Below are 26,563 nucleotides of genomic sequence, written 5' to 3'. Positions count from 1 at the left end.
TGAAATTGCAAGTCATTTTGGTTAATAAACGGGCCATGAAGACAAAATGCAAGTTTGATTCATTTGAAAGATTGCCTCGTTAGAATAGAGCTGACACCACTCTTAATGCAAACTTCACTGAAACAGGCTGTATATAATGAGGAAAACAGAGAATAGCCATGCGACTCACTCGTGACTTTTCCGCACTAAACTCTTGACGTATTATAGGCAGTTTGTTGGGAATGGCTGACGCTGACAATATCCAATGCTAGTAAACAGGAATTATAAGCTTGCAGAACGAGCTAATGGCGCTTAAATTTAGTGCCCATTCTTTTTAAAGCCATAAGAATGTTGGTCTAAGCAATGGAATTTACGAATGAACACGTAAATATGGAAGCACTAGTGTGTACAGTGCGCAGTATGCCAGCCAATGCTGCACAGCCATCAAGTTCATTGGGCTTGTATAACATGACACTGGCCAACTGGCATAAGCGATGCTGCCCCTGTCGAGTCATACACAATATTTTACGACACAATTACTATCAACTGTAACAATAAGCCAGGTGCAAGTCGGGCCAGATAAAAAAACCACATGCGGATAGTGGTTCTTCAGCGGTATGGTTACGCCACTTGTGAGGGCAGACAATAACTAGGCTAACAAAAAATGTTTTTCCATGGGTGGCGGCCTTAGTCAATGTACTATTTTTTTTTTGTAAACCTTCCCTCAATACGGCATTGTCGACGCCACAAAACACACGATGCGATGGGAGGATTGAAATTGTGGCCTAAATTGTGTAATTTCTCAGTGAATAAAGCAGCAAGTGAATAGAGCATCGTTTGCTGCTGGACAAGCGCTGGGTGCTCCCCTACAAAGCAGAACATCTTTCGAATAAAACAAACTCATATTTTGTCTTCATGGCCCCTTCTAGTGAAAGTGAGGGGCAATGCTTGAGCAGGGAGAGCACCAACTGGTAATTCACGGTAGCAGGCAATGCGCTTTGCCTAGCAACACTCCTGTGCAGACTGTGAAAGTCTTTGCTGATATCTGTGTCCATTGACGGCTGTTGCAGGCGCTAATGTTTGTGATGCCTCAGGGAGGGCAGTTGAGTTACTTTGAAGGTGATAGCCTTTAGTGCCCCATTGTGCAAAGAAAGTCTTTGTCGTCGTCCGTTGTTGTCTGGCACAGAAAGTGGCCGATGCTGTAAAGAGTAAATCAAGAGCACATTTGAGTTTCTATAGGAATGGAACTAGAGTATCCAGGGTGCGAGCAAAGTGCGTTACCACCGCCACCTCCGCACTTTGCCAGCAGTGGAACGGAAGTTAGTCTAGGGACAAGTGAATGTGATGGCACAGGAGTAGAACAGGTGCACCTCAGCCGTGCAGAACTGATTCTGGGGAAGCTGTCCCAGGAAGTGGCCTCTGTCTGCCTGTTGAAGTACCGTATTTCCGCGGTTTTAACACGCCCCCAATCGTAATGCGCGGGTAAGTTCGCGCAGGAAAATTTGAAAAAAAAAATAATAATAATAATTTAACACCGACTGTATTGCGCAGATGAAAAAGACATGGCATCACGTACCTGGAAGGAGATTTTTTTTGGCATATGCAGCTGTGATTGGGCTTCATAAGATTGCTTATCCAGCTGCTGCTGGAAATAAAGTTATAGTGGGGAGCATTGAAGCTGTTTGTAATCTCAAGTGCCTTGGTCTTCATAATTCTAGGCATGATGGGCTAATTGCAGCAGCACAAAAAAATGTGCAACAGCTGACCAAGTTATGCGGCATGCCATTGAGGAATTAATGCGCCGAAATTCATTCACATGGTGTTGATGGCTTGTTTTTATTGGATTGAGTTGGATTTTGGGGGGGGGGGGGGGGGGGGGGGGGGGCGGCTTTAAAGCCTATTTCGGTTTTGAGCCCGATTGTAGCGTGCACACAAATATTAAGGCTACCTTTTAGCAAAAAAGGGTGCGTGTTAGAATCGGGAAAATACCGTAATTTGCTCCAATAGACGAAGAAGTGAATATGAGGAAACAGTTGCAAACCAATGTAGCAGTTAGGAAGCCTGTCATTGTAATTCATGCCAAAAGACGAAGAACCAGAAGTGAAGAGAGAGATGTGAATATAACATAGGAGTAAAGAAGTCTTTTGATAAGTATACCACCAGGCCTTCAAAGCACTACATACTTCCTTGGGGGAAACGTTGGGACGGAATTCCTTTGGGCAGACTTAAGTGCCCCAAAGAATTTTTTCTTCTTTTCTGTGCGTATATACTAGGGATGGGCGAATATAGATTTTGAGGCTCGAAGCGAATTCGAAGCGAATAGTGATTTGGTCGAATAATTTCGAATCGAATAGTTCGAATAGTGCACATTGCAAATCACTAAGACAAATGAGCAACTTGTGACCTGACTAATGTACACAATTTTTTCTAATAATTAGAACTCACGTAGGCACAGCATTGTGTAAAACTATTACCAGATGAACATTTATTGCAAAATCTTACACACAGCTTTCCTTTGCTGTATTCACAAGTTTTCATGAAGAAATGCCTGTTGCGCCACATGCTCTAGGTGCAGCAGTTTCCGCCGGCTGCTCATTCACAAGTTTAAGCGCCGCCTAGAAGCTCCGCTAAAAAAAGAAGTATTGTAGCCACTAGTACCCTCGGCCGTAGCCAAGCAAAGCGCAAGTGGCCGGCCGCCATTTTGAATAGGCTCGCTTAGTGCGCCGTACTGCCGCGCTGAGCGAGCCTATTCAAAATGGCAGCATGCCTATTCAAAATGGCGGCCTGTACAAGTCTGCTGGCTTGGTGCCGCCATGGAGGAAGAAAAAGTTAGGAGACGGCGCTACCGGAGAAACGTGAAGCCTATACATAAAAAGTAAAATCGAAGTCGGCCCAGGCGTCACTGCACCACGTGACCCCATCTCGCTGCCGACGCGAGCTCTTCAATTTCGTCTGCTCGAAACTACTCTGCTGCCCGTTGTCGCGAAGCCTGATATATGTTAGTTTTTTTCCCACGGCTTTTGTCTCTCACACATACGCGGCACTCCTGCCCGCACGCGGGCATGAGATCACCGAGCAGACAAATGCAGGAAGGACGGGGAAAAGCTACCGCCAACCAAACACGAGAGAAGCGCCGGAGTCAGAGACCGCCGCCGCCGCCGCCACCGCCGGCCCACCCGACCATGGAGGTCACGTGCTGGGCCGACTTCGGCGGCTTGAGAAAGAGAAACGGCGGAGGGAGCGGCTTCAACGGAGCTGGGCTTGCGAAGGCTAGCTGCGTGACGTCATGCCGTCTCCTAACTTTTTCTTCCTCCATGGGTGCCGCTATGTTCGGAGCGGTGTCGTTTCAGTGCCGCCTTTTTTTTTTAACCTAAAGTGTGCTGGCGGCCGAGAGCTTTGTCGAACCTCTAGACAAGGCAGCAACTCGGCAGTGCCGGCACTGATAATAGAAATGTCCGCGTTGGTGGGTCTTGAGCCAAGCCTGGGGTAACTCTCAGAAAGCTTGACCGAAAAGCTTGGCTTTTAGCTGCCTATTTGGGAGCATCGAATAATTCGAAAATATCGAATACCTGCATTCGGATCGAAGCGAATAACGAATATAGAGAGCTATTCGATCGAATATTCGACAATACCGAATATTCGCCCATCCCTAGTATATACTCATTAATTTGTGTGTACATTTCTTCTTCTCTCCTTTCTCCCTTTTTTTTCTTCCCCAGGCACTCAAGATCCTTCGCACAGGGGAATATGCACCATATGTGGTCTTTATTGCAGCACCTTCCTTGACATCTATGCACGACGTAAGTCCGGATTTACCGTTGAACCTTTATGTTGTACATTGGGTCACGTGAAAGAACAGGCAAATGATTGCGGGCTAGAAAACAAACGCACTCAAGAAGTAAGTACTTGTTCTTATAAGGTCTCCGCAAAACCTGCTGGAAAATGCAGAACCACACATTGCTGCGTACAAAGTACAAAGCCTAGCGCCACCCCCCCCCACTTGTGACATCCCTTTGCTGCAAGTTTACCGCAATGTCCTTGACCCTTCCACCTTGCACCGTTCCACCGTTTATACAGCAAACACAGTGCGTCCACAATGAAAGTTACGAGAACATTTGGCTGCTTGCTGCATGCAGCCTTCCTCTTCTGAGCCCTTGGCATTACAGGTGTTACACCCGACTAGCAAAGCTGCATAGACCCATTGCCACTTGCAGAAGGCTGAATAAATGTGTTTGTGTACTGCGCTGCTCCCCTAAACCGACCTAAAAGATAATAAACCACCCTTATTTTTGAAAAGGATGTGTAGAATATCCAGGAGGACACTTTACAGTAAAAAATTATCACAGGCCGGGCAAAAATTTTTGCGCTACTGGGTGTGGTTGCCACCTTTCCCCGGACGAAAAACCGGCCCTTAGGGGTGAGGTATAAAGAAGGTTGAATTTGTGTTGAAAAAAAGGAGCCAAGTTTTTTTTGCTATGCAATGTCATTTGTTGTAGTGTTTTCCTACAGAGAAATCAACATAACGTTTGTACTGAAAGTGGTTGAGATTTTGGTTATTGCTCTGAATGTGCCTACTGCGCTACATAACCGCACTTACTGACCACGCCGGCGGCATTTCGTTGCGTTGTTCCTTCCTTTGGGCCACTTCCATCTCGGGAATCACGCTCGCCCAGGTATTTTCTCTGCTCACGTGTCTTTGCATAGCTTGCCAACACATGTTTATTGTTGTGGTTGCTGTATTGACGCTTACAAAAGGCCAAAAAAGAAATAACCACGGCCCAATGGCCAAAAAACTGGCCAATGTCGGCCGGTTTTAGGAACAGACCGGCAACCGGCCTGCTGCCTAAAAACCGGACGGGTTGGTCCGAAACCGGTCAGGTGGCAACCAGGTGCATAGACAGGATTTTTTTTCGGGGTGGGCTAAGGTTGTTCTCAAGGCCCCCCCCCTCCTCCCCCTGAAAGAAAAAAAAAAGCGCGGTAGTTTGGTTCATAAAAAAGACTGCATACTCGACAACAATGATACCAGTTTTATCGCAAACTTCAAAGGAATAATCGAGATATCAAATATAGCGTATGAAGCAGTGGCGATTCCGTGCCCACTTTCCGGCGATTTCTCTATATCACGGGATCTTGTTTTGTACGATTGGCGCCCAACGACCTAAGCCATCGCCAAGCCATCGCTATTGTAGAGGGACCTCCATTGATCCTATTACAGGAATTCTAACGTGCAGTTAACACATTCATAACTACGTTTAGGTGCTGGACTATATGCATCACTCCTGCCCATATTACATTACTGTGGCGCTAAATTTGAAAATTTTTAATATTTGTTGCATTGCTTCAGTTGAAAAACATCTGTGACTGGAAGGGAGCTGTGTAAGTTACCAAAGGCTAGTTCTATCAAATTTAACAAGGTTGTATTTTGCCTTCATATGGCCTCTCTAGGGTCTCTCTCATTATATTGGCGTTGATTATGATAGTATTTTAGTACCAAGTGAAGTTGTAAACTGGGTGAAAATCCGCAGACCGTGTGGGGCAAATCTGCCCGTGATACGGGGCGTATACTGCACGCACCAGCACCTTGTGCAGGCATTGCATTAACCCTTTGAGGGTCGAATTTTTTTGAAAAAAACTTTCCCTGGTGGTCAAATTAGTTTATTGCAGACTTAGAATGTACAAAATGTCTAAAGCCTAGATTAAATGGTAAAAAGTTATCAGGAACAGTATTTTGGGGTAAGCATCACTTAGAACAGAAAAATGTTCAATAGTATTTCAGAGTGTGGTATCCCTTGAAACACGGGTCTACGCACAGTGCCTTATTGCAGTCTGCACGCCTAAAGCGCATGTCCGAAAATGAGCTGTCTTCTTCCGAAGAAAGACTGTCTTCCGATTCAGACTCGGTGAAAGGAGCAAACTCAGAGTCAGAAGAGTCATCGCGGTCGGTGTCATCAGAACGGGCAGTTTGTTGGGCCATATCACCGCTTTGCCGTGCATCTGAAGAACTTGAAGGCAACTCAGTAAACGAGGAGAGTGAGAATAACTCATGCGCGCCGGTGATAAACAAGCTAATAGCAGCACCAATATAGATAGAAATCAACTTCCGCCGCCCCCGCAACGGAGTCTCCGAGTAGGTTACTTCAGTGCCAAGCAAGGAGGGCAAGAATACCTAGTGAGCGTTGGTAATAAACAAGATAAGAGCAGCGCCAATATACTAGATAGAAATCAACTTCCCCCGCCCCTGATAGCGAGCGCCGATCAAGTTTCGCGCGCCTCCGATGCGATCACGTGGCGAGACTGAAACCACAAAACGCGTTGACACGTACAGACGCCGTAACGCGCCGAAGCCAGAGAGTTCTGTTTTTCACCGCAAGAAGGTAGCACAATCAAATTTTAAACACTTCTTGTAAGTCCCAGGAGGTGGCAGCATCTCCCAGGGAGCATGCATCGTTAATATGGCGCGAAATTTCAAACGGATGCTCGAAATTGTACCCGTACGGCAAAGACCTTGCGGGACGGAAAACCGCCGCAGTACACGTACGGCAAAAACCCTCAAAGGGTTAAATGGCCATACTTTTATGTGATTACTTGCATTATTTCAACGTGTGGAGTATGATGAGTGTGACATCCGCAATAAAATGGCGTAGGCCGCAAGAATAAAATTCTTTTATTTGGTTGTTCTTGTCCAAAATGCAGAAGAAAATTTTTTGCATGTATTTTTGAAAAGCAGCCGCGGCGGCCACTTTTGTGATGTAGGCGAAAAGCAAAAACGCCCGTGTGTATGACATTTCGGCGCATGTTAAGATCCCCAGGTGGTCAAAATTAATCTTAATCCGGATCCCTTCACTACGGCGTGCCTCATCGCCTGCGTTGGGTCGGTGCATTAAATCAATCTTACCTTGGGACCTCCCAGTGCCTTCATACCCATTCACATTTCATGTTCACCCTTTGTAAATAAAATTCAAATCAATTCAACGAGCACACCACGCGAGAGCGGCTACCTCACATGGAGTGACGTGCCTGTAAAAGCAAACTACTAAAACTGCAGTGAGAACCAATATATTTCTAACTCTTCATGTACTGATACTAACGCTATTCCGATAAACTCTGTGTAATCCTCTCCAACTTCATGCATAATAAAGTATTTAGGCGTTTATATGAGTTAGGTTCAAGTTTTCCCTCATTCAAAGCCAACTATCTGCTTGACCGTGGGCGCTTCTTTCAACGACCAATTCAGATGCAAATATTGCGTTCCAAGTAAAAACGAGATACACATTTTTCAGCTCGCAGACACAAAGGTACTGTGACATCGTGTAAATATTAGGAAGTGATTACTTAAATATCAAAGAATTCATAATTTATCTACACCGCACAACTTAAGGCACAGTGCAACCTCCATTTTCAAAAGACATCAGTCATCATGCAAGAATAAATCAGTGGAAGAAAATCATTTACGATTCCAGGCCTCTTTTGTGTGTTGCCACTTGGAACATGAGCATCTCAAAGCCAGGGGCGCTTCTGTCTGTTGTTGTGACTCAGGCTTGGGTCCTTAGGCGTGCATGGAAAAACAACTAACGAAGCAGTTCAGGGAGATATAGGCTGGGCGTCGTTTGAAGTTAGAGAAGCTCAGAGTAAAATATGCTTTGAGATGAGTTTGAGGGCAATGGATCAACGAAGGTGGGCAGCTAAGGTTTTTAAAGGAGCCATGAAGAGAAAACACAAGTTTGGTTCATTCAAAAGATTGTGTCGTTAGAATCATACTGACACCACTTTTAACGTAAATTTCGCTCAAATAAGCTACATAATTAGGAAAAACGGGAATGGTCATGCGACCCACCAGCTCATTTCCCGCAACAGAACCTGTGATGTCACATGGGCTAAGCTCTGCGATTGGCGGAGGCTGGCAGAAGCAGACGCAAATTAGGTAGAGCTTACAAACTAGACGAACGAGCGATTTGCGCTTAAATATAGGGCACATTCTTTACAAAGCAATAAGAATGATGGGACAAACAGTGGAAGTTACGAAATCACATGTAAACATAGAAGTACTGATGCGTTCTGCTGTTCGTACTGCGCACAGCATGCTTTGGTTTAGCTGCACAGCACTACGGGGCTTGGGGTTGTCTCAGACGACACTGGCCGATTGACGCAAGCAACGGTGTCTTACGTGACCCCATTTGTCGAGCGAGCACTGTTTCAGGGAACGAATATTTTCTCCCAGAACAAAAACAAGCCAGGTTTAAATGCGGGCAAAAACAAACCAAACGCTTGCCACGGTATGGTGGCGCCATCTAGGTTACGGAACGTAAAGAAACGCGGGAACAAACCAACACCGCTGTACAGGGTGGAGACAACCTTTGAACGGTCCCGTGCCGCCGCAATTGGGCCAACGGGCTCAACGCGTTATTCTTTTCGTTTCCCACGAGACCTAGCAACGCGAAACGGACAATATGATTCAAACTTCTTCAGTAAACCGCGTTGCGGCGATAATTTTAGCGCGGTTTTGACACAATGACTTGCTTCGGCGGCGAGCGAGCAACTGAACATGGCGGCGCCAGCGTTACGTGTCTCTACCCTGTACGGCGGATGCGTGAATGAAGGTACTCTAGGCTGCAGAGCGGTCGGTTCCCGTGATGTCACTTGGGACCACGAAAACGCATGATTGAGCGGGAAAATCAAAATTTTAACCTAAATTGTTTAATTTCTCAGTGAATAAAGCACCGTTTGTATCCGGACAAGCGCTGGGGGCACTATAAAACACGAAATCTTTCGAATAAAACCAACTTCCATTTTCTCTTCATGGCTCCTTTAAGTACCTATACTTGAAAAGCGTGGACACGCAGTGGTTAAGAAAGACTAGAAGGCTAACGATGAAATACAGAAAGAACAGTGGAGAATCCAAAACAGCCAAGGTAACCAAAAAAGAGGCAAGGCAGATTGAAACGAAGAAATGGAGGGAAAAAATGGAAGCTAAAACGTCGTTAGAGATGTACAGGGCTGAGAAATTGAACATCAGAAAGGAAAATTTCTACGATAATTCCCAGGGCAGTGCTTTGCTTTTTGAGGCTAGAGCAGGTTGCCTGCGAACTAAGAGTTTTGTGGGGAAGTATTCACGAAATGATGGGGTATGTGTGGTCTACGGAAAAGAAACAGAAACTATGCGACACATAGTGTTAGAATGTGAGGGTATCCATCCAAATCTACATGATGGGAATATTGAGCTTCCAGAAGCCCTAAGATTTAAGGGTATCAGAGAGGATGTTAACTTCAAGCAGAGTCCTTCAATGCTTTACTGGTCACAAAACTTCGGCGCTCGTTTCATATAGGGACCGCGCGTGCCACTACAGGCGCCACCGCCGCACGAAGGTCATCCAGCCGCCGCTTTCGCGGCGTATTGGCCTGCTCTTGGGATGCAAACGCTCACTGCTTTTGGTGTCGGCGCGCTGATTAAGTGTTTTTTTTTTTTTCGTAGTAGTTAGCGATGAATAGTCCATTCATCACCTGCCTTCAATGGAATTTTATTTTTCGTAGTAAATTACCCTATACTTTGGCCGCGAACGGCAACGGCTTCTGCGTGCTCTGGCACAAGCGCTGCGCCGTCGTGTTTTCGGATTTTTAAATCTCTATTTCTTCTTTTCTTAAAGCAATGTAAATACCACACATGCGGTAGCTGCGTAGTCACGGACTGCTGCGGGCCTATCTATAATACAATAAAAAAAACTGAAAGAAACCAAGTACGCGTTGTTCAGGCTACGCTTAATGAATCCGTTGATTGCTCTGGAATGCACAGAACACTAAAAGAGATAGCCCAATAGTATTGTCATTTCAATGAGTGGGTACATACTTGAGAACATCTAAAAATGCTGCAGAAATGCGAAGAATCAAAACACGAAGAGATATATGTTGCACCATGTATTTTTCTGCTTCCACGCTTTGCAATCCTTGCAAAAACAGGAAGCGAAAAAAAAACCAATAAAACTGATTTTATCACACGCAACAAGAATTCAATGTTACGAAGGGAGACAAAAGAGCGTGGTCCAGCTTACAAAAATTAATTTTTTCACGCTGCGATGTGGAGCACAAGGAGGAAACAGAATATTACCACGTAGCCAAGAACGATGCAAAGCATTTCTGAATGCAGCGAGCTAGCGAGCTCCTGTTCTACAGAAGACTAGAATGAAACACAAACGCCGAAGAAGCAGTCCGCAGTGTGACGTGCACAGATGAACGTCAATAAAGTGAGTTGCGCGTCGTTTGCTAAGCATGCATTACTCTCGGAACGTTATTAATTTCAGATCCATGGAAATGGGATCGAGAACATTGTCGAACAAACAAAAAATCCGAAGAAACAAAAAATCAAGTTGGCGACAAGGTGGCACCCTTTTCATATCAAACAATATTGCTTGACGGGACATACGACAAAAAGAGCAAACGGGCGCTCCGGTTGAAACGCCAGATAAGAAACCAGAATCGGCCACGCGCGGTTACAAAACAAACAAGACGAACCCTAAGGGATAATTCGCGGAAATATGAAAAGTAAAAGCACAAGGACGTCTCAAAGCTTTTTTACACGCGAGCCTGAGCGCAAGGTAATACAAGTTTGCGAACAGGTAATGAAGCACCGCTACAACCTGACTGATATGACAAAAATCCGGCTTTAAGTTAGCCTTGTACAATTCTAGGTCTACGATGCTCTCAAAAGGGTACATTGCTTTTTCCATTCTCAGACACAGCGCATTTCCACCCACTGTCACACACTTATAATCGAAGCTGAAATCTCCCGTTTCTTGCCTTGGAATGGTGCGCCTCCATTTCTCTCGCAGCTCCCCGTCGCTCAGTCAACAGAACAAGGAAACATTTTCTGTGGTATCGTTGTACAAGGAACGACATCCCGGGACGCAACACATGTTAGGCATCGTCGTTGCACTACTTAAAGGAGCCATGAAGACAAAATACAAGTTGGATTTATTAAAAAGATGGCTTAGTCCCGATAACAATGATACCAATATCATCGCAATCTTTGAACAAATAACAGAGATATTAAAGAAAACGTGTGAAGCAGTCCGACCCCCTAGCCAATTTCCCGCAACTTTTTTATGACGTCACGAAATTTTGTTTGTGCAATTGGCCGCCGCTTAATTCACCGGTCATGATGACACATGACTGGACGTCTGTAATGGGGCCTCTAGTGCCATTTGACAGCAACACTTGAATGCTAACGTGCAGTTAACGCACTGAAAATTATATTTTATTGTTGGCCCGTATGACGTCATTCTTGCTCATAACACGTCACTGTGGCGCGAAATTTGAAAGTTTTTAAATACTTTTTGCTTTTTTTTTCGTTAAAAAAACATCTTTTGTGGCTGTAATGGAGCTGAGTGAGATACTGAATCCTAGTTCTTTCAAATTAAACGAAGTTGTGTTTTCTCTTCATGGCTCCTTTAAGTCGCATCAAAAGAGCGCGAGATGCACGTTACATTTTTTTTTTCCCGCACAAAACAAACACAACTCGCCGCGGCTCCGCCATTCGAGCCAGCACAACGCCGCCCGAGGAGTGACCTCAGTGAGAGGGTGGCGCCACCGCGCGGCGGCCAAACGCAGCATATGAAGCTCTCCCATTGAGTTACGGAGCAGTTTCGTGACCAGTAAAGCATTGAAGGACTCTGCTTCAAGGCTGTCGAGGGGACGAAAAGAAGATTAGAATGCTGGTGGACGAAAAGCAGAGAGGGGAATATTGCCTAGGACAGTTACCCCCTGTAACAGGGAAAAGAAAGTATTTCGGGCCTAATAAGCTTTAGTGCCTTCCCTAAGCAGCGCTAGTATTAAACTAAGAGTGTAAAACATGGTTATATTAGTCCTTTTTGGTAAGATGACATGTCATCACCCCGCTTCAAAGGGGAAACCAATAGCAATCATCCATCATCATCATCATCATCATCAGGTGGCGCTGGGTGCGTGCAGGAAGTAGTGAGAGGAATCTGGAAAGGGAGTAATAGTACCGGCACTCACCTTTTCAAACACGGTAGGGTGTGTCATATCGGAGGTTCAGTCAGTGCTAGAAAAAAAATCAGAGGGCGGTAGGTCGATCGGCATTAGGAGCACACAGTAAAACAACAAGTGAGGCAGTGCAGGGAGACATGGGATGGGCCTCCTTTGAAGGGAGAGAAGCACAGAGCAAAATATGTTTTGAAGAACGACTTAGAAATATTGATGACCGGAGATGGGCGGCCAGAGTGTTACGATATCTTTACATGAAAAGCGTGGACACACAGTGGAGGAAAAGAATCGGAATGCTCAGGACTAAGTCTAGGAAACCATGGAAGCGCAGGGGAAACAACCAAGGCAATAAAAAATGAAGTGAAAGAATCAGAGACAACGAACTAGAAAAAAGGATGGATGCAAAGATGTGTTTAAATATATACAGAATCTGGAGATCGTGAGGGAAAAGTTCTTCAACAGTACCAAAGGGAGGGCATTGCTTTTTGAAGCCCGGGCGGGTTTGCGGACAATCTCTGCAAGCCGGTACAGGAAGAACTGTGCGCAGGTTGCGGCAGGGAGCCAGAAATCATGCAACATATTGTAGCAGAGTGCAAAGGTACCCGTCGAGTCCTCAGTGAAAAATACAGCCAGCTTCCGGAAGCCCTTGGCTTTAAGGTTAACAGAAAAGTGGATTGGACAGCAGTAGAGCTTAGTTAAAGAGCGTTAGAATATTGGTGGGAAAAGAGCAGAGAAGAATCTGGGAAGACATGCGAACATAGAAGTCACACTAGCACAAAAATTCCATAATGGGTTTTCTATTTTTTGGTAAGATGATTGTACAATGCGTTACGACTAAGGTCGCTGTACAGTGCGCAACACCCTTGTCTAGAACACTGAGTTCAACTTCAACTAGTTACCTCTCAAAACTGTGGGCTCAAACTTTTCACAAAAAACGTTGAAATCAAAATACATGGTTAAGACTTCAGAATGACGCAGTAGTTTTCTTCAAATGCTTTTCGGCCGAGGCTAGATTAGGCTATAAGTATGAAACCTGTGTTATAGACAAGCGTGTTGCCCTCTGTACAACGCCACTCCGTTGCAAAGGGGAAGCCGTCAAGCATCAAGTGGCACACTTGTACCTACAAGGAAACGGAATCTCGCGTCTGAAATGGCACCCTTTCTTAAAATGGAGGAGGGCAGTGCAGAAAAGGTGACCTGAGTCGGCCCCTCGCAGGTGGACGGGAGCCTGGAGAGGCTGGCGAAGGAGAGCGACCTCCTGCGGCAGGCGTACGGGCACTTCTTCGACCTGACGGTGGTGAACAACGACATTGAGGACACCATCCACACACTGGAGACCACCCTCGAGGCCCTCGACAACATGCCCCAGTGGGTGCCCGTCTCCTGGGTGTACTGACACCCCACCGACCACCAGCCCAGGAGGAGGGACAGCGGCGGCACCCCCCGCCGGTGACGCCCCCTCCCCCCGCACTGCCAGCCAGGTCTGACAACACTGAGGTGGTGCCACTCTCGCGTTCTCGAGACAATGCACGGAAGTAACGGGCGACTGGCTGCGGCTCTGCTCTTGAGAACAGATGAAAGGGCAGGGGCGCTTCGTGAATGCAGAAATGCAATGCTTCTTCGAGTGTGCTCTCCTCTCCCCCCCATATTTTTCTTCTTATCTGTATAGGGTTTAGAAACATGCTTTCTCACTTGCTGCGATGCATCTTTCGGTCCTGTTGATGTTTGGCTTCGTTGAGTGGTCACTGGCTGAGGGTGAAGTTGCTTCCATTTTAACAGTGGGGAAAAATATTCGCCTGTGAGATTCAGAGCTGGGTTAGAGAGGTGTAACTGGTCGAAGTTTAGATAAAGTCCTTCGTTGTTCGTGTACTTATATTGCGCTTAAGTGGCGAAGACCACGATTTTCATTGCTGCATTTTATTTAACGTACTGTACGTACAGTTCTGTTGGTGTGTTCTTAGAATATAAGTAATCGTTGCTTATGACTGCACGATGCAGTTAAGCGGTTAATCCGATAATTTTAGAATTTTTGAAAATCCCTGCGTACCCAGCTGATCTTGTGGCACTTTTCGTACAGCTGACAGCAAAAGTTTAAATAGCGTAAAGGAGCTATCAAAGTGATTTACCTTGCTATCTGGCAGTTTCACATGCATCGTATATGTGCGCAGGTAATTCTTAGGCTTCTTATAGAATTCAGACGAAGGAAATCACCCACCACAGCAAAATGGGGAACAGGCAGCTGGGTGACACGGCACTCAGACCTGATCATGACTCCCCTTGTATCTGTGATACTGCCTCCGACGTCACAGCCTCCTTTCATATGATGATAGTAGACAAACGATGCAGAGAGGAGGTTTTTAGCCAGATTCGTGTTTAATGTTGTCCTCTAAATGAGGCTTTTAGCCGTTCAAACAATCATTGTCATCACCTAAGGCAATCACTTTGACGTATTTTTTGTATTATTTTAGTAATAGAAAGCCCCTGCTACAGATGTCCGTAGTTACTACATATTTCAACAAACATTCACAAAGCAAACAACAACCAGCTGTTTTGAACTCTTTCTTTTGCTCCAGTGAACGTAGTAAGGTTGTCGGCAAGAAACTTTGTTGGTGGCATCAGCTACTTCCCAGTATTTCTTTCGCGTACAGCTGGCACCCTTAAAGTTGAGGTGGTTTTCATTACTGGCTGTATTTCTACAGGCAAGCCCTTTTGGGCTTTCTGGTAACCTTAGTTCCTGCAGGAGACATTCTATTCAGTAGGTCCCTTTCAAACTGCATGCATTGTATGCTGCACTGAAAGTGTTTGGCTTTACTCCACTATTTTGGAATTTAGAATATCAAAGTTCGTGCAAATCAGCTGGCATTGAGAATCCTAATTTCTGGTAACAGTGCTTCCTTTTTTTTTTTCTTTAGTCTTTCTTTTCTGATGTGCACTTTAGGCAGTTCTCTAAAGCAACTGGTCCCTAACTCGCATGTCTAGTCAGTTATGGTAGTTCCTCATGTTGGGAGGTTTATTTCCCATGCACAAAGGTAAACTATTTTGTTTTCGTAAGTTGATATGCTGAAGCACCTTTTTTTTTTTTGTTACAATGGTATTTCTGTGACAGAAAGCTGCGGCCTGGTGTTGAGTTATCATAGGGGCGGTTGTGCATCATGCCTCGACCACCTTTTCGTAGCTTTTTCGATGTATAGGGTTAAATTAGTTTAAAAGCTTGCTAGTGCATATTTCAAACAAATTAGTTTTTCTCCTTCCCAAACTAAACAATATACATTCTCAGCCACTTTTGTCAGACATTGATGAAACTGATATATGCGAAGCAAGTGATGCTTGCGCAGTCCTTAGCAGTAGCGCACATCCGCGCTGTCATTTTAACGGACCCAGACTGGCAATTGCCGGCACTTGTGCTTGGCTGTGGGTCGAAGAAGCGTTGCATTTCTGCGACACCGTGCGCTGCCGTGGCCAGTCCGCCAAACTGCGTGCTGCTGCAATAGAAAGACAGTGCGGGCAACAACATCTATTCCCCGACCGCCGCTACCACCAGAGTGCCTCCGTATGTTTCTAGGTGACTTTGTGGACTTCTTTATCGAAAGGAGTGCAAGAGGAAACGAAAGCTGCCCTGCCCCCACCCAACTTTTCCTTTTTTATTTCTCGTCGGTCATTGTTGACCTGGCCGAACAACCAGCGAGTTCGAGGCAGTGGGTCAACATCGACGCTTGGAAACGTAGTGGTGCATCATGTCTTAATCGTGTGCGTGGTGCCGTGGCGTTTCAGTGTTCCTTCTACTTCCAAGGGGACAGCTGTTTCCAGAAAGGAGTGTGTTGCCAACTGTGTCATCTTTTTATTTTCTCTTTTGGGTGAAAGAGCGAGGCAGTTTTTCATTTGAGAAGACTAGCTCGCGTTCAGGGATCACGGCATTCTCATCACGATTGTACCATTTGTCCTTGCGCGGGCGCCAGAAAAAAAATGTCTCCTCTGTGTACATGGTTCATTGTGGTCTGCTCTGTCCAAAAAGGCAGAGTCAGTGAACGCATTTAGGGCTACGTGCAATATTGACCCAGCAAAGCAGTATGCTGTTTGGGTGTAGGCCAAATGTCCATGTAACACGGGTGGCGGTTCAGAGGTTTATGAAGCGTTTTGCTTGCTTCCTGAAAGAGTAAGGCATTTCTGTTACGCAATTTTTGTTGCAAGCACATTGGCTTGGTTTTTATTCCGTTTGTAATTAGGCTGTTGCAGCTATGATACAAATGAAATCTGCTTTTAGTTATAAGCATTTCTTAGAACTATGCAAACTAGTGGTAGCAATTAATAATTACAAACGTTCTCCTCTCCTGCATATTAGCCCATGGGTACACAGTTTAGTTTTCTGGGTGAAAAGTATGGCGGTGGTGGGAGTGATTGTGAAATCAGCAACATGGCTACCAAGCTGGATTTTTATGCTCATTTTGGAATTGGAGAGAAAGGTGAAAGGTCAATTTACGGCCATCGATGTAGATTCAGCCAAGCTTAGCTTGCAAAACGAGAGTGCTCTTATCTTAAGGATCCCCGCAGAATCGTGGAACTGCTTCTTAACCTGTGAAATCTGCCATTGCAGTGGGAAAAAGTGTTGCCTTTCTTTGCCAGTTTGTACAAAGCAGACCACTTCTCTAAAAGCAAAAAGCAGTGTGGTGTGCATGAAGCCTTAATACTGTCTGTAGTGTTAGGGTTTTTTTCTTTATAGCATGTACAAAATAATAATATACCTTAAACGCAGCAGCCCGGTTGAAATGTTGGTGTTGGTTTGGCGAAATTCTGAACATGGCAGCTCAGTGCAAGGGCGCAAAGCACACTTTCATGTTTGAAACTCTTGTAGGTTAACACAATACACTGTTGTCTGTTGTTGCAAATCTGTTGGCTAGCTGTAGGGAAGAAAACAAAAAGCGGAAGGAAGGGAGATACGAAGTGGCGCTTGGTGTTTTTAGCTCTCAAAAAGATCGAAAAAAGTCACTGCTGCTACATATCAAAAAGTTGCCGACGTGTTATCTTTATCCTCTCCCACTGTTGCTACCGTCGTTTTTGCGTCATACGGGGTTTGGGGACAGTACTACGAACACGTTGTTTCGAATGTCAGTCATTCTTCAGAAATTACGTTTCTCCGGGGTTGTTGCTATTGGTTCCTTACAAGGTGCGCGTTTGCATGAGGAGGGTGGTGTGACGCCCAGTCTTCTAGTTTTTGCAGAATGATGCGCCGTTTTTGGCAGCTTTGTTATTAGCGGCTTCAACTCAGCGATGTCTTATTCACACTCAATGTTGCGGTGGTGTTACGGGGAATTTTTTGCTTTTTTTATTGTTAGTACTACTTCATGTTTGTTTGTTTCCTCCAGTCACACTCCTGCTGTTCTTTCGTGCTTTTTTTTTTTTTTGACAGCCTGATCTCTACAGGTGTGTTGTATACTTCATGTAATTTTATATGTTGCCAGCATAGCTGCTGGAGGATACGCCGGTAGTTTGGTTTTAGATAATTTAGTGCAACGACTCGCGTCACTCATTGCAACGTGTTTGTCAGCAAAGACCTCCCGTTTTTATACTTTCAGCATTCCTCATTTATAGAACTGCTTGCACAGAAATGGTATCTGTACTACTTTTTTACGTCGCGCCTTCGTTCCTATTTGAACGTATGATGTGTTCCTTGTTGAAGTGAATGCGGGCTCTCCCATGCCTCCGTTTCTTTGCTCGATGCCAACGGAATTGAGAGGCTGGCGCTATGCTGTCAGAGAAATCATGTTGGTTTGTCACTGTTCACACATTTGGCAGTGCACGCAACGTTGTTCAAAGCTCGCGGCATCTTCTGTAGTACTGCACGTTGTTATTTCACGCAATTTCGAATATTCCCCTTATGTTACGCAGAAAGAGATGTGTTCAGAATTGTGCCCCGGCACTTCAGGCAATCCATTTCTCTACAAAATGATGTTATGTTTGGTAGCCGTTCCTCACTGTTACTTACGAATACCCGCTTTGTTGTGAACCAGTTCAGTCGTTTGGTTCGGTGCCGATTTGTGCAATCAACGGCATTGCAAGCCAGCTTTGGAGGCACGTACTTTTTAAGTCTCTCCGAGAATGGCAGCCGAGGCTTTTTGTGTCCACAGGGATTGTGGAGATGTTGAGTTGTTTCAAAGTGTCAAAATCAAACGTTTTTGGTGAGCTGGCGGGAAATTAGTTTTCCGTGCAACTTCTGTTGCCAGTTGTGCATCTCAGACTGGGTCGCTTGACTGACATGTGCCAAAATATCTCTCCTTGCAAGCACATTCACATTCACTATGCATAATATAAAGGATGCACTTCAATTTTAAGGGAGCCACCTAAAAAGACACCGATTTACAGGATGTTTAGCTATCACACTCAATGATCTAAAATTTGAGTCCCTCATAGGAAAACCTATAAAAGATGCCTGGGGGAGAGAAAGCCATAACGAATACTCTCCCTCTCTCTCTCATTCTTTGTATTCAACTTAAAGCTGCACAAACTACACGTGGAAATGATATCAAATTGGGAGAATTTTTCTAACACTGCTTTTATTTCTCTCCTTTTTGTGTGTTTTTATTAGGAAAGTACGGATTTGAAAAAAATGCAGGCACTTCTTTCTAAATGTGGTAATGCATATGCAGCTACAAAATATGCAGATTTTGCATTGCTATGGAGACAAAGGCCTTTGTAAGTAGCAATATAGGTGCTCCCTTTGCTGTTGGTGCATCTTCCAAATCAAAATTTTCTGACACAAAAACACGAATTTTGGGCATCATGTTCCCACAAACGTCCCTTCTCACCACTGTAAAGCACTACTACAGAGAGCGCTATAGGACGTCTCATATTTCCAGGACAATAGTGAAGCCAGAGTTTTGCCCAAATTCTGTTGACTTGGAATCCAAACCTGCTTTGCTGCTGTTAATGTTAATGAGTTTGTTATTGTTCTAGAAATACAACATTTGACGTTGACCCCGGAAGTGCGATAGGGTGCAGTCATAACTAGGTTTCTTCCAATGTTATTGGGCTGATATGGGAGGGCCACGAATAACCAGTTGAGGAACATTTTCACGTGGTTCCTACTTTTTCTGGATCTCAGCGCTTTGTCCTAACTGGGTCTGTTGACATTTGTTGGCAGCGACGGTTTCCAAAACAGTGTGAAACAGTTCAAATGTAGCGACAGCTTTCTTTGCAATTCCCTCCCCCCCCCCCCTTGAAATTTGCACTGTGCAGTTGTGGGACATTTGCCAGTGGCTTTATTTTTTTATGGCTTTTATTGTTGTGCAGTTTTACAGAACAAACCTTAATCAAGTCACCCAAACTTGATGACTCTCAGGTGGCATGAAAAGATTAAACTGACATTCTAAGTCCTGGTTGTTCCTTTTTTTTTTTTTAATTTTTCCATAGAAGTAAGTGGCAACTTTCAAAAAAAATATTTTGAACTTGAACACTAAGAGTGGATATAATGCGCTCTTCCGAGTGTGTGTTTTATTGGTGATGTTTTTCTGTTACCTTTTCAGCTCTGTACGTTTCGAGCTTTTCTAGAGGTACATCACGTAAGCACTTACGTATATGTATACTGTTCAAAGCTTGCACAGAAGTCAAGCGTAATTTCTCCACATCGACCGAGTGTAAGGAACGCAGGTGCATTACTTAGAGAAGCAATTCAAGGTTTGCGTGACTAGTCATGGTTTTATCATTCATCAGCAATGGGAGGCAGTGCTCATCACGTGAACTCCAATAAGAGAATGAAACTGCCTTTTACATCACATGTGTGATATACCACATACTGCATATGACCTAATCTACAGGGTTGACGTAGTTTAGAGACTTCGTGGGTTATTGAATAAATGAAATGACTACAACTGTGGTGTACTGTTGTAACAGTCTTTTGCCTGCATGCGTACTGCACAAACAAGTCATCCATCGATTGAAAATTGATTGAAAGAGTGCAGCGTCAATCAGCACATTGGCTCGTAATTCAAGTAATGGTACAATTTTCTCCCTTAAGACGGGACACTGGTCTTAAAACAACTTCTTTTAATTTTCAAGTAAACTCTTCGAAACTTGTCAGTCTTGCTTATTTTTTCCCACTGATTTCAAATATGCCATTATTTTTTTCAATTGGTCAAGGTAATTAGAGATAGTTATCCATTTTTGGTGAATAGACGAAACAGTGTTAGTCATAAAACTGCGATCTTTATATTTTCAATACTATGAGCCCTGATGAGTGCAATGATCGAAGCAGTTTTTTTATGCATCTCTTGGAACTAATTTTACAGCTCATTAAACCTTGGTGGCACCAGTGGCAAGGAACCATTTTGAGTGCCCATTTCAAACACTGAAGTCTAATGAGCTGTAAAATTAGTTCCAAGCAATGCATCAAAAAGCTGCTTCGATTATTGCACTCATCGGGGTTCATAGTATTGGAAAATATAAATATAAATATAAATATACAACTTTATATTGGAAAATATAAGGTTGTTCTATCTAGCAGTTTTATGACCAACACTGTTTTGTCTATTGTTTGACCAAAAATGGATAATTATCTCTAAGTTTCTTGGGAACTAACTGACCAGCTGAAAAAATGATTGCATATTTCAAATCAGTGGGAAAAAAACTAGCAAAACGGGCAAGTTTCACAGAGTTTACTTCAAAATGAAGACCAGTGTCCCTTCTTAATCAAATTATTCGTCCCACAAACACTTCTCTAAGGCTGGTCATTCCCTACAAAGGCAATAGTATCGTGGCATACAAAAGGTGAGAGCTATCTCGATCTGTTTTTTAAAGACTAGTTTGTATACTGTCATTTAAACTGCTCTTATTCAGCAATAAATAATTCTGTAAAGCTGCCCTGGACACATTGCAGATCTTTCGAGAGGCACATTCATCTATTAATGGCAAGCATGTCACTTCACCAAAGGAGCATGTATTGTTTCAGAACAGAACACAACTTTAAAATGTGTGTATGGTACAGACAGCAAGAAATATTTTATATTTCACATTCAGTGTCAGCTATTGCAACTTTTTCGTGGCACATCACAGCAGATTTTTTTTATTGCGGTTTTTGTTTCTTCAAGCCACACCACCGGATATACGTACAAACAGGTGCGATGGCAAATTTTCGCTACCACTCGCATGGCATCTGCCTTTGCCTCTTTCACTGCACTGCTTCGCTGCACCACCGCTTTTCTGAATTAAGGTTATGAAAGGTGACTGGTTGGAAAGATTTTGGTTGCACAATAAAGCGAGCTTTGTGATTTTTTTCCCCCTCATTTTTGTTCTGTTAGTGGGTCGTCAAATATGTGCCCCAGCTCCACGCTTGTAGCCGTAGATTGTACATTTGCATCACAATCCTCCCACTTTTGCAGCGCCTGGACTTCAACGCCAATACAAGCTGTTGGCCTAACCGAGGACTAACAAGTGTCATGTGTTGCACTATACAGGGAAATGAAGGGGGCTCACTTCAACTGGCCTGATCAGGGAGAGCAATATATTCTCAAAGAACTCGTTTGACATACAGCCGCTGTTACACCAGGCTACACACTGGAGATTGTAAGGTATGGGCGAGACTGGGCAGACCTTCAACACATGAAATACAGTCGTGCCCTCTGAAGAGTAGTCAGATGATTTCCCCAGACGAAGAGAGCGGCAATGACTGCTACTCTTCCTAATTAGGCATGACTACGTCAGAGCAAAGGGAGACTGCACTGCTCAGCACAGATCCAGACTTGCAAGTTCAGGTGGTCAGGATGGCCAAAAACACCTTTGGGGTTCAAGGACTTCCTGAAGGGGGGAGGCAGAGAAACAGGGCTCCCACCTTTCCTTCCCTTTGACCTCCTCTGGGCCATATAATAAAGTTGTCCTATCTAGCTTTCTCCTGAGCCAAGTAATGAAATATTGTCATGTAAAGGCAGCGTTCACAGATGTGGTAAGTGAACCAGAGGGATAAAATGCTGAAGGCAAGTGTACATGGCATGCAATTGGGCTGCGGCATGGTGGAGTTGAAAGCACAAAGAATTGTTTGTTTCGTGTTTGCCGGGGCCAAGGATTTTGGTCTGTGCAGCCGCTCCTGGACAACCACATAATGGTAAATATGGTAAGATGTGTGCTGCGAGCGTTTATAATTATCGTTCGATGAACTCGGTATCAGCTGCAACAGCCATGCATGCAGAGTTGCAATGGGCGCTAGTTCAGAAGGTGCGTACTTTACGCGTTAGCATGACGGAATGCTGTGTTCCTTAAGCAGAATCAGCCTTGCTCCTGTGCCGGTGCCAAAGTCTTTAAAATGGGGTTTCGCACGCCGGAGATACAGCTGAGCTGTGAGGTGCCACACACCCGACATGGCAGGTTCCCGTCAGAACCCATTCCCATTTCAACCTTCTCGTTTGTTCCCTCCTGTTTCAACCTGGTACAAACCGACCTTCCTGTTTCGTATTTTCCCGTTTATCCCGTTCCTGGAATAAAGTACCCAGTTCGACTCAGGTGACTAAGACCGAGGCATGCGATTTTTGAAATTAAAGTTACATCTGATTGTATTTTAACCCCATGTTTTCAGTTACGTCCGACGTAACCAAAAGTAAAAAATTACTTGTGTCCACCGTAACCTGAAAATTCAATTGAAGTTACATCAAACGTATTACACCGTAAAAAAACGTTACGTCTGGCACAGCCAAAGTATGGAGACGCCCTAATAAACTAGAACTTTATTGGAGTGGTCCATTTTACGATACATGGTGCCGATTTAAAAAAAAACACGTAGGTTGCTCTTACATCTGAGCCGGTGCATTGTTGGTGAATTACAGCTGAAACCGCACCCTTCCGTCTGCTTCAACGTTGGTCAAGCAGTCTGGAACGTGTTGCTCGCGTGCGTACTCTGGCAGCAGTGTGGGTTCTAGTCCTGATCAGACGGCCACGCGCGGACCTTGGTCGCTTCCTCAGCCAATAAAGTGTTTTCTCTCTCTCTCTCTAGTCCCGATGGTTGCATATCTCAGTTTTAAAGTATTGAGTTGTTTTATATACGAATGAACATGCACTTTCCATATGCAACACACACAATAAAGGAAAAGAGAATTAACAAAATATAACCTTTCCACGGTCGCAGGGCCAGTTTGTAGCGTCCGTAGCACTTGCCGAGAATGAAGTTGGGTCTTTTAACAAACAATAATTTATTAGGGGTAGTACAGGACTACTGTTCTATTTCTATGCAGGAAAAAGATCTCGTGAAATATAATTACCAAATATAGCTAACTACAAAAAAAGTGTATTTTATAAAAGCGGCAACTACTATAATGGGCCAAGCCAGTGGTGTGATCCATTTTAATGTGTGGCTAATAGGGCTGGGCGTCGATGAAAAATTTTAATCCAATTAATCGATAGGCTTTAATCGGTTAATTAATTGATTAATTGGTTGCATTAGTTGACGAAGAAAATGATACAAATAATATTTGATAATAATTACAAAAATATAATAAATATTGTCAGTATGCTCCTAAGCCTGTTGGCAGCTTTTTGTAGTGGTTTGAGGGAAGAGGAAGGGAAAGGAAGTGCAGTAGGGATATTATTGAGCTCGGTATAGGCGCTCACCTGCATACAACCCAGCATGGGGGAAGTGGAGTAGAGGGGGTATGAAACGATAGAGCAGAAAGAGAGAAGAATAACAAGAGGGCCAAGTCAGGCTATCACATCACAGACATCCCAGATGAGCTGAGCAGATCCTTATCTTGGCACTGATGCGGGCGGGACGCTTATCACTGCATTCGTCACTCGCACTATTTCTAGAATCGGGAACATTACCACGCTTCGTAACTGCAGGGGGCTTCGATTAATCGTGGTTTACTTACGCCATTGTTGGTTCATATAAGGGTAAAACGGTGGAAATGCCCGCCGCTTTTTGTACAGTGTATATTTGTACTCAGAGTAGCCATCTTCCCGTCTGTCTTAAATATCAGCTTGCGGTTTTAATCACTATTATCTCTGAGCATGCTTGCATCGTCTTCTGTCGTGAAGTAAGGCAGGTTATTCGAGCGTGAATATGAACCTCAACATGCTTGCGCACAATTTACCATGACACCCTTGTTTCATTTCGATCACGTGACATCAACCGATTAACCAATGAAAAAAATTAATCGCAACTAAAGCATTAATCGATTAATTGGAATGTTAATCGATCAATCGCCCACCCCTAGTGGCTAACAGTCACTTTATATGCAAATGTCTGTAAAAGAACGGCCATTGCCATCCCTATCGTCCTCGTTTCTTGTTTGCGCTGTGAATTCAAGATTATGGAACACCAACTTGCCCAACTTTAGCCATTGAAGTCTACAGCTGAAATTTTTTCTCGGTGAAAATGGTTCACACACATTTTTCATTCAGGGATTAAAAACACTCAAACTGTATTCTTTTGTGTGTAATGTATACGAATAATACAAAGGTACGTGGTACGTGGAAAAGCAAAAGCAAACATTTAGGTAGTCATTCATCTATAATGCTTCAAACAGTTTTTGCGAAACCAGCTACCGGCTTGAGAACTTTTCTGTGAAATGCCATTACAGACATCCATCACATGCAATGCACACAGTTCCATCGACTGGGTCCTTGCATTAGGTACAGTTCCACTTGGGTGCATGCTTCTTGATTATAAAAAACCGTGAAATTGTCGGAATTTGAACCCACATCAATGCAGCATTTTTGTGCACACGTTTTTTGACAGCGAAATCTTCCCAGCCCTGACTGATTAGTTCGTCGTGGTGGCTGCTAGAAGCACCAGTGCTGGAAAAAAGTCTTCAGAGTGCATAATTAATTGTTTCAGCACGATTGTTACTTTTATGACGATAGTCATGAATGAACAAACAAACTTTTTTGATTCCGTACAGCCAGACAAACGTGAAATGTGGAAGCATTTCCTTCTTCAAAAAGCTTCAAAAGCACAGTATCGGCCTTAGACATTCGCAAACTTTTATCGGCCGGAAAAATATGAGCCATATGCTCAATTCCAGATAAATTTCTATGTAGACGTTTTTACAGTAATGCATGGCCCGTTTCTTGGATGCAGATTTTTGGGGAAACTTTCAAAAACAGTAATGCATATTTTCAGAAATTTGAATGGGTTGAAATGATACGGGTTCAAATGGGAAGGGCATTTTGGGAGTGGGTTGAAACTGTAAGGGCGTTTTTGGGATTGCGTGCACACGGGACAGGCCGAACAGGAAGGGCATTTCGGGAATGGGTTCAAACGGGACGGGTTCAAACGGGAATGAGCTTTGTTTCGGGCTACACCACCACACATCAGGAATTGTCTTGCCTCCGTCAGCTTAGCGGCCGCCGTGGCTGGGAATTGAACCCGCGACCTTTGGCTCAATACAATGCACCACAACGGCGGGTGATGTTTATAGGACTGTAACGACAAAATTTCCGCTTGTTTAGCGTGAAAGAACCGGCTCTTGATAAATCGTTCAAGTCCACTCCCGCCTGCAAAGGCTAGCTGTTTTCACGCAGAAAAAAAATTACACCCATCTCCCCGAAGGGAACCGTGAGTAGGATGCGGAGCGTCATGGGGGTTCCGTTTGCGTTTCCATTATGTTTGTTAGCCAAATTTGGTGGAAATGTAGTGGACCCCGTAATGCTCATATATCCTACTCATGGTTCCCTTCGGGGAGATGGGTGTAATTTTCCTTATTGTATGCGTATATACGTACGCGAGTGAGACGAGATTGAAATGGTATCTAAAGGTCTTTATTTAGGTTTGCACGTCTTCTTACTTTGAGTATGACGGCCTTATGGTCGCTGAAGTGCACAGTCAGTGTACCTCATAGCAGCGGTTGTATGTAGTCGCCGCCGTTGCAGTTGGTAAAGACGAGATCGATACACGTTCCGTGGATTGTAGTTGGGTGTAATTGCTGTTAGTGTTTGCGCTGATGCTCTCACTTAATTGCGTCAGCACACTCACTGACGGGACTGTTGCTTCCATCCTACTTCATCTGAAGAATCACGGAGTCAAGCGCAAGCACAACTGGAGTTGTTGTTGTTCCTCTTCTAAAGCACGTACCCACGTGGGGGATTGGCCAAGAAACGGTGGTGTGCGGACGCCGGACCACCGCCGACGCCGCGGGACATACCCCCGAGTATAAGACGTGGGGGATTGGCCAAGAAACGGTGGTGTGCGGACGCCGGACCACCACCGACGTCGCGGGACATACCCCCGAGCATAAGACGCTCCGCATCTAAAAAATCACAAATGTTGACAAACGTCCACATTTCCAGCTGCACAACTATGCTGGAGCGGCGTCAATATTTCTGTGGTGCGAAGAATGTAACAGCACTCCGGCAGTGCGATTAAATATATGCCCTAAAACGCCACTGCAATCACACAATCACGTTCAATGAACCTAATTTATATTTTCTCATCATGGTTCCCTTAGTTTCGTTTCATGTCGGCTTCTCCGTAAATAATCGTAATATGTATATATTTGCGCTGTTTGGTGCGAAAACGGGTAGGTACTTGCAAGTCGGGAAAAACAAAACCAGAAGCAGGGCATTGCAAAGCTGTGGATACATTCAGGACAGCAAATTGCCAAACCCAGACACGCTCTCA

The 26,563-nt window shown here is 44.4% G+C and overlaps 1 protein-coding gene across 5 annotated transcripts in view; it reads left to right on the top strand.

Moving 5' to 3' along the window:
* The window catches only part of Cask (peripheral plasma membrane protein CASK), a 708,589-nt gene extending 688,754 nt beyond the window's left edge, over positions 1–19,835 (top strand). For all 5 annotated transcript variants that reach the window (XM_077698713.1, XM_077698712.1, XM_077698711.1 and 2 more), the window contains 2 exons: positions 3,699–3,779; positions 13,190–19,835. In XM_077698713.1, coding sequence (XP_077554839.1) covers positions 3,699–3,779; positions 13,190–13,369 — 261 coding nt within the window. In that variant the 3' untranslated portion in view covers positions 13,370–19,835. The remainder of the gene's footprint in view (positions 1–3,698; positions 3,780–13,189) is intronic.
* The last annotated feature ends 6,728 nt before the right edge of the window (positions 19,836–26,563 follow it).

This window comes from Haemaphysalis longicornis, unplaced genomic scaffold (genome assembly GCF_048455015.1).
Source record: "Haemaphysalis longicornis isolate Haplotype H1 unplaced genomic scaffold, Haemaphysalis longicornis Haplotype H1 scaffold_2, whole genome shotgun sequence".
In the NCBI taxonomy this organism is placed as follows: domain Eukaryota; kingdom Metazoa; phylum Arthropoda; class Arachnida; order Ixodida; family Ixodidae; genus Haemaphysalis; species Haemaphysalis longicornis.
Note: the sequence above shows the minus strand (reverse complement) of the source record. Positions and strands in the feature narration are given on the sequence as shown.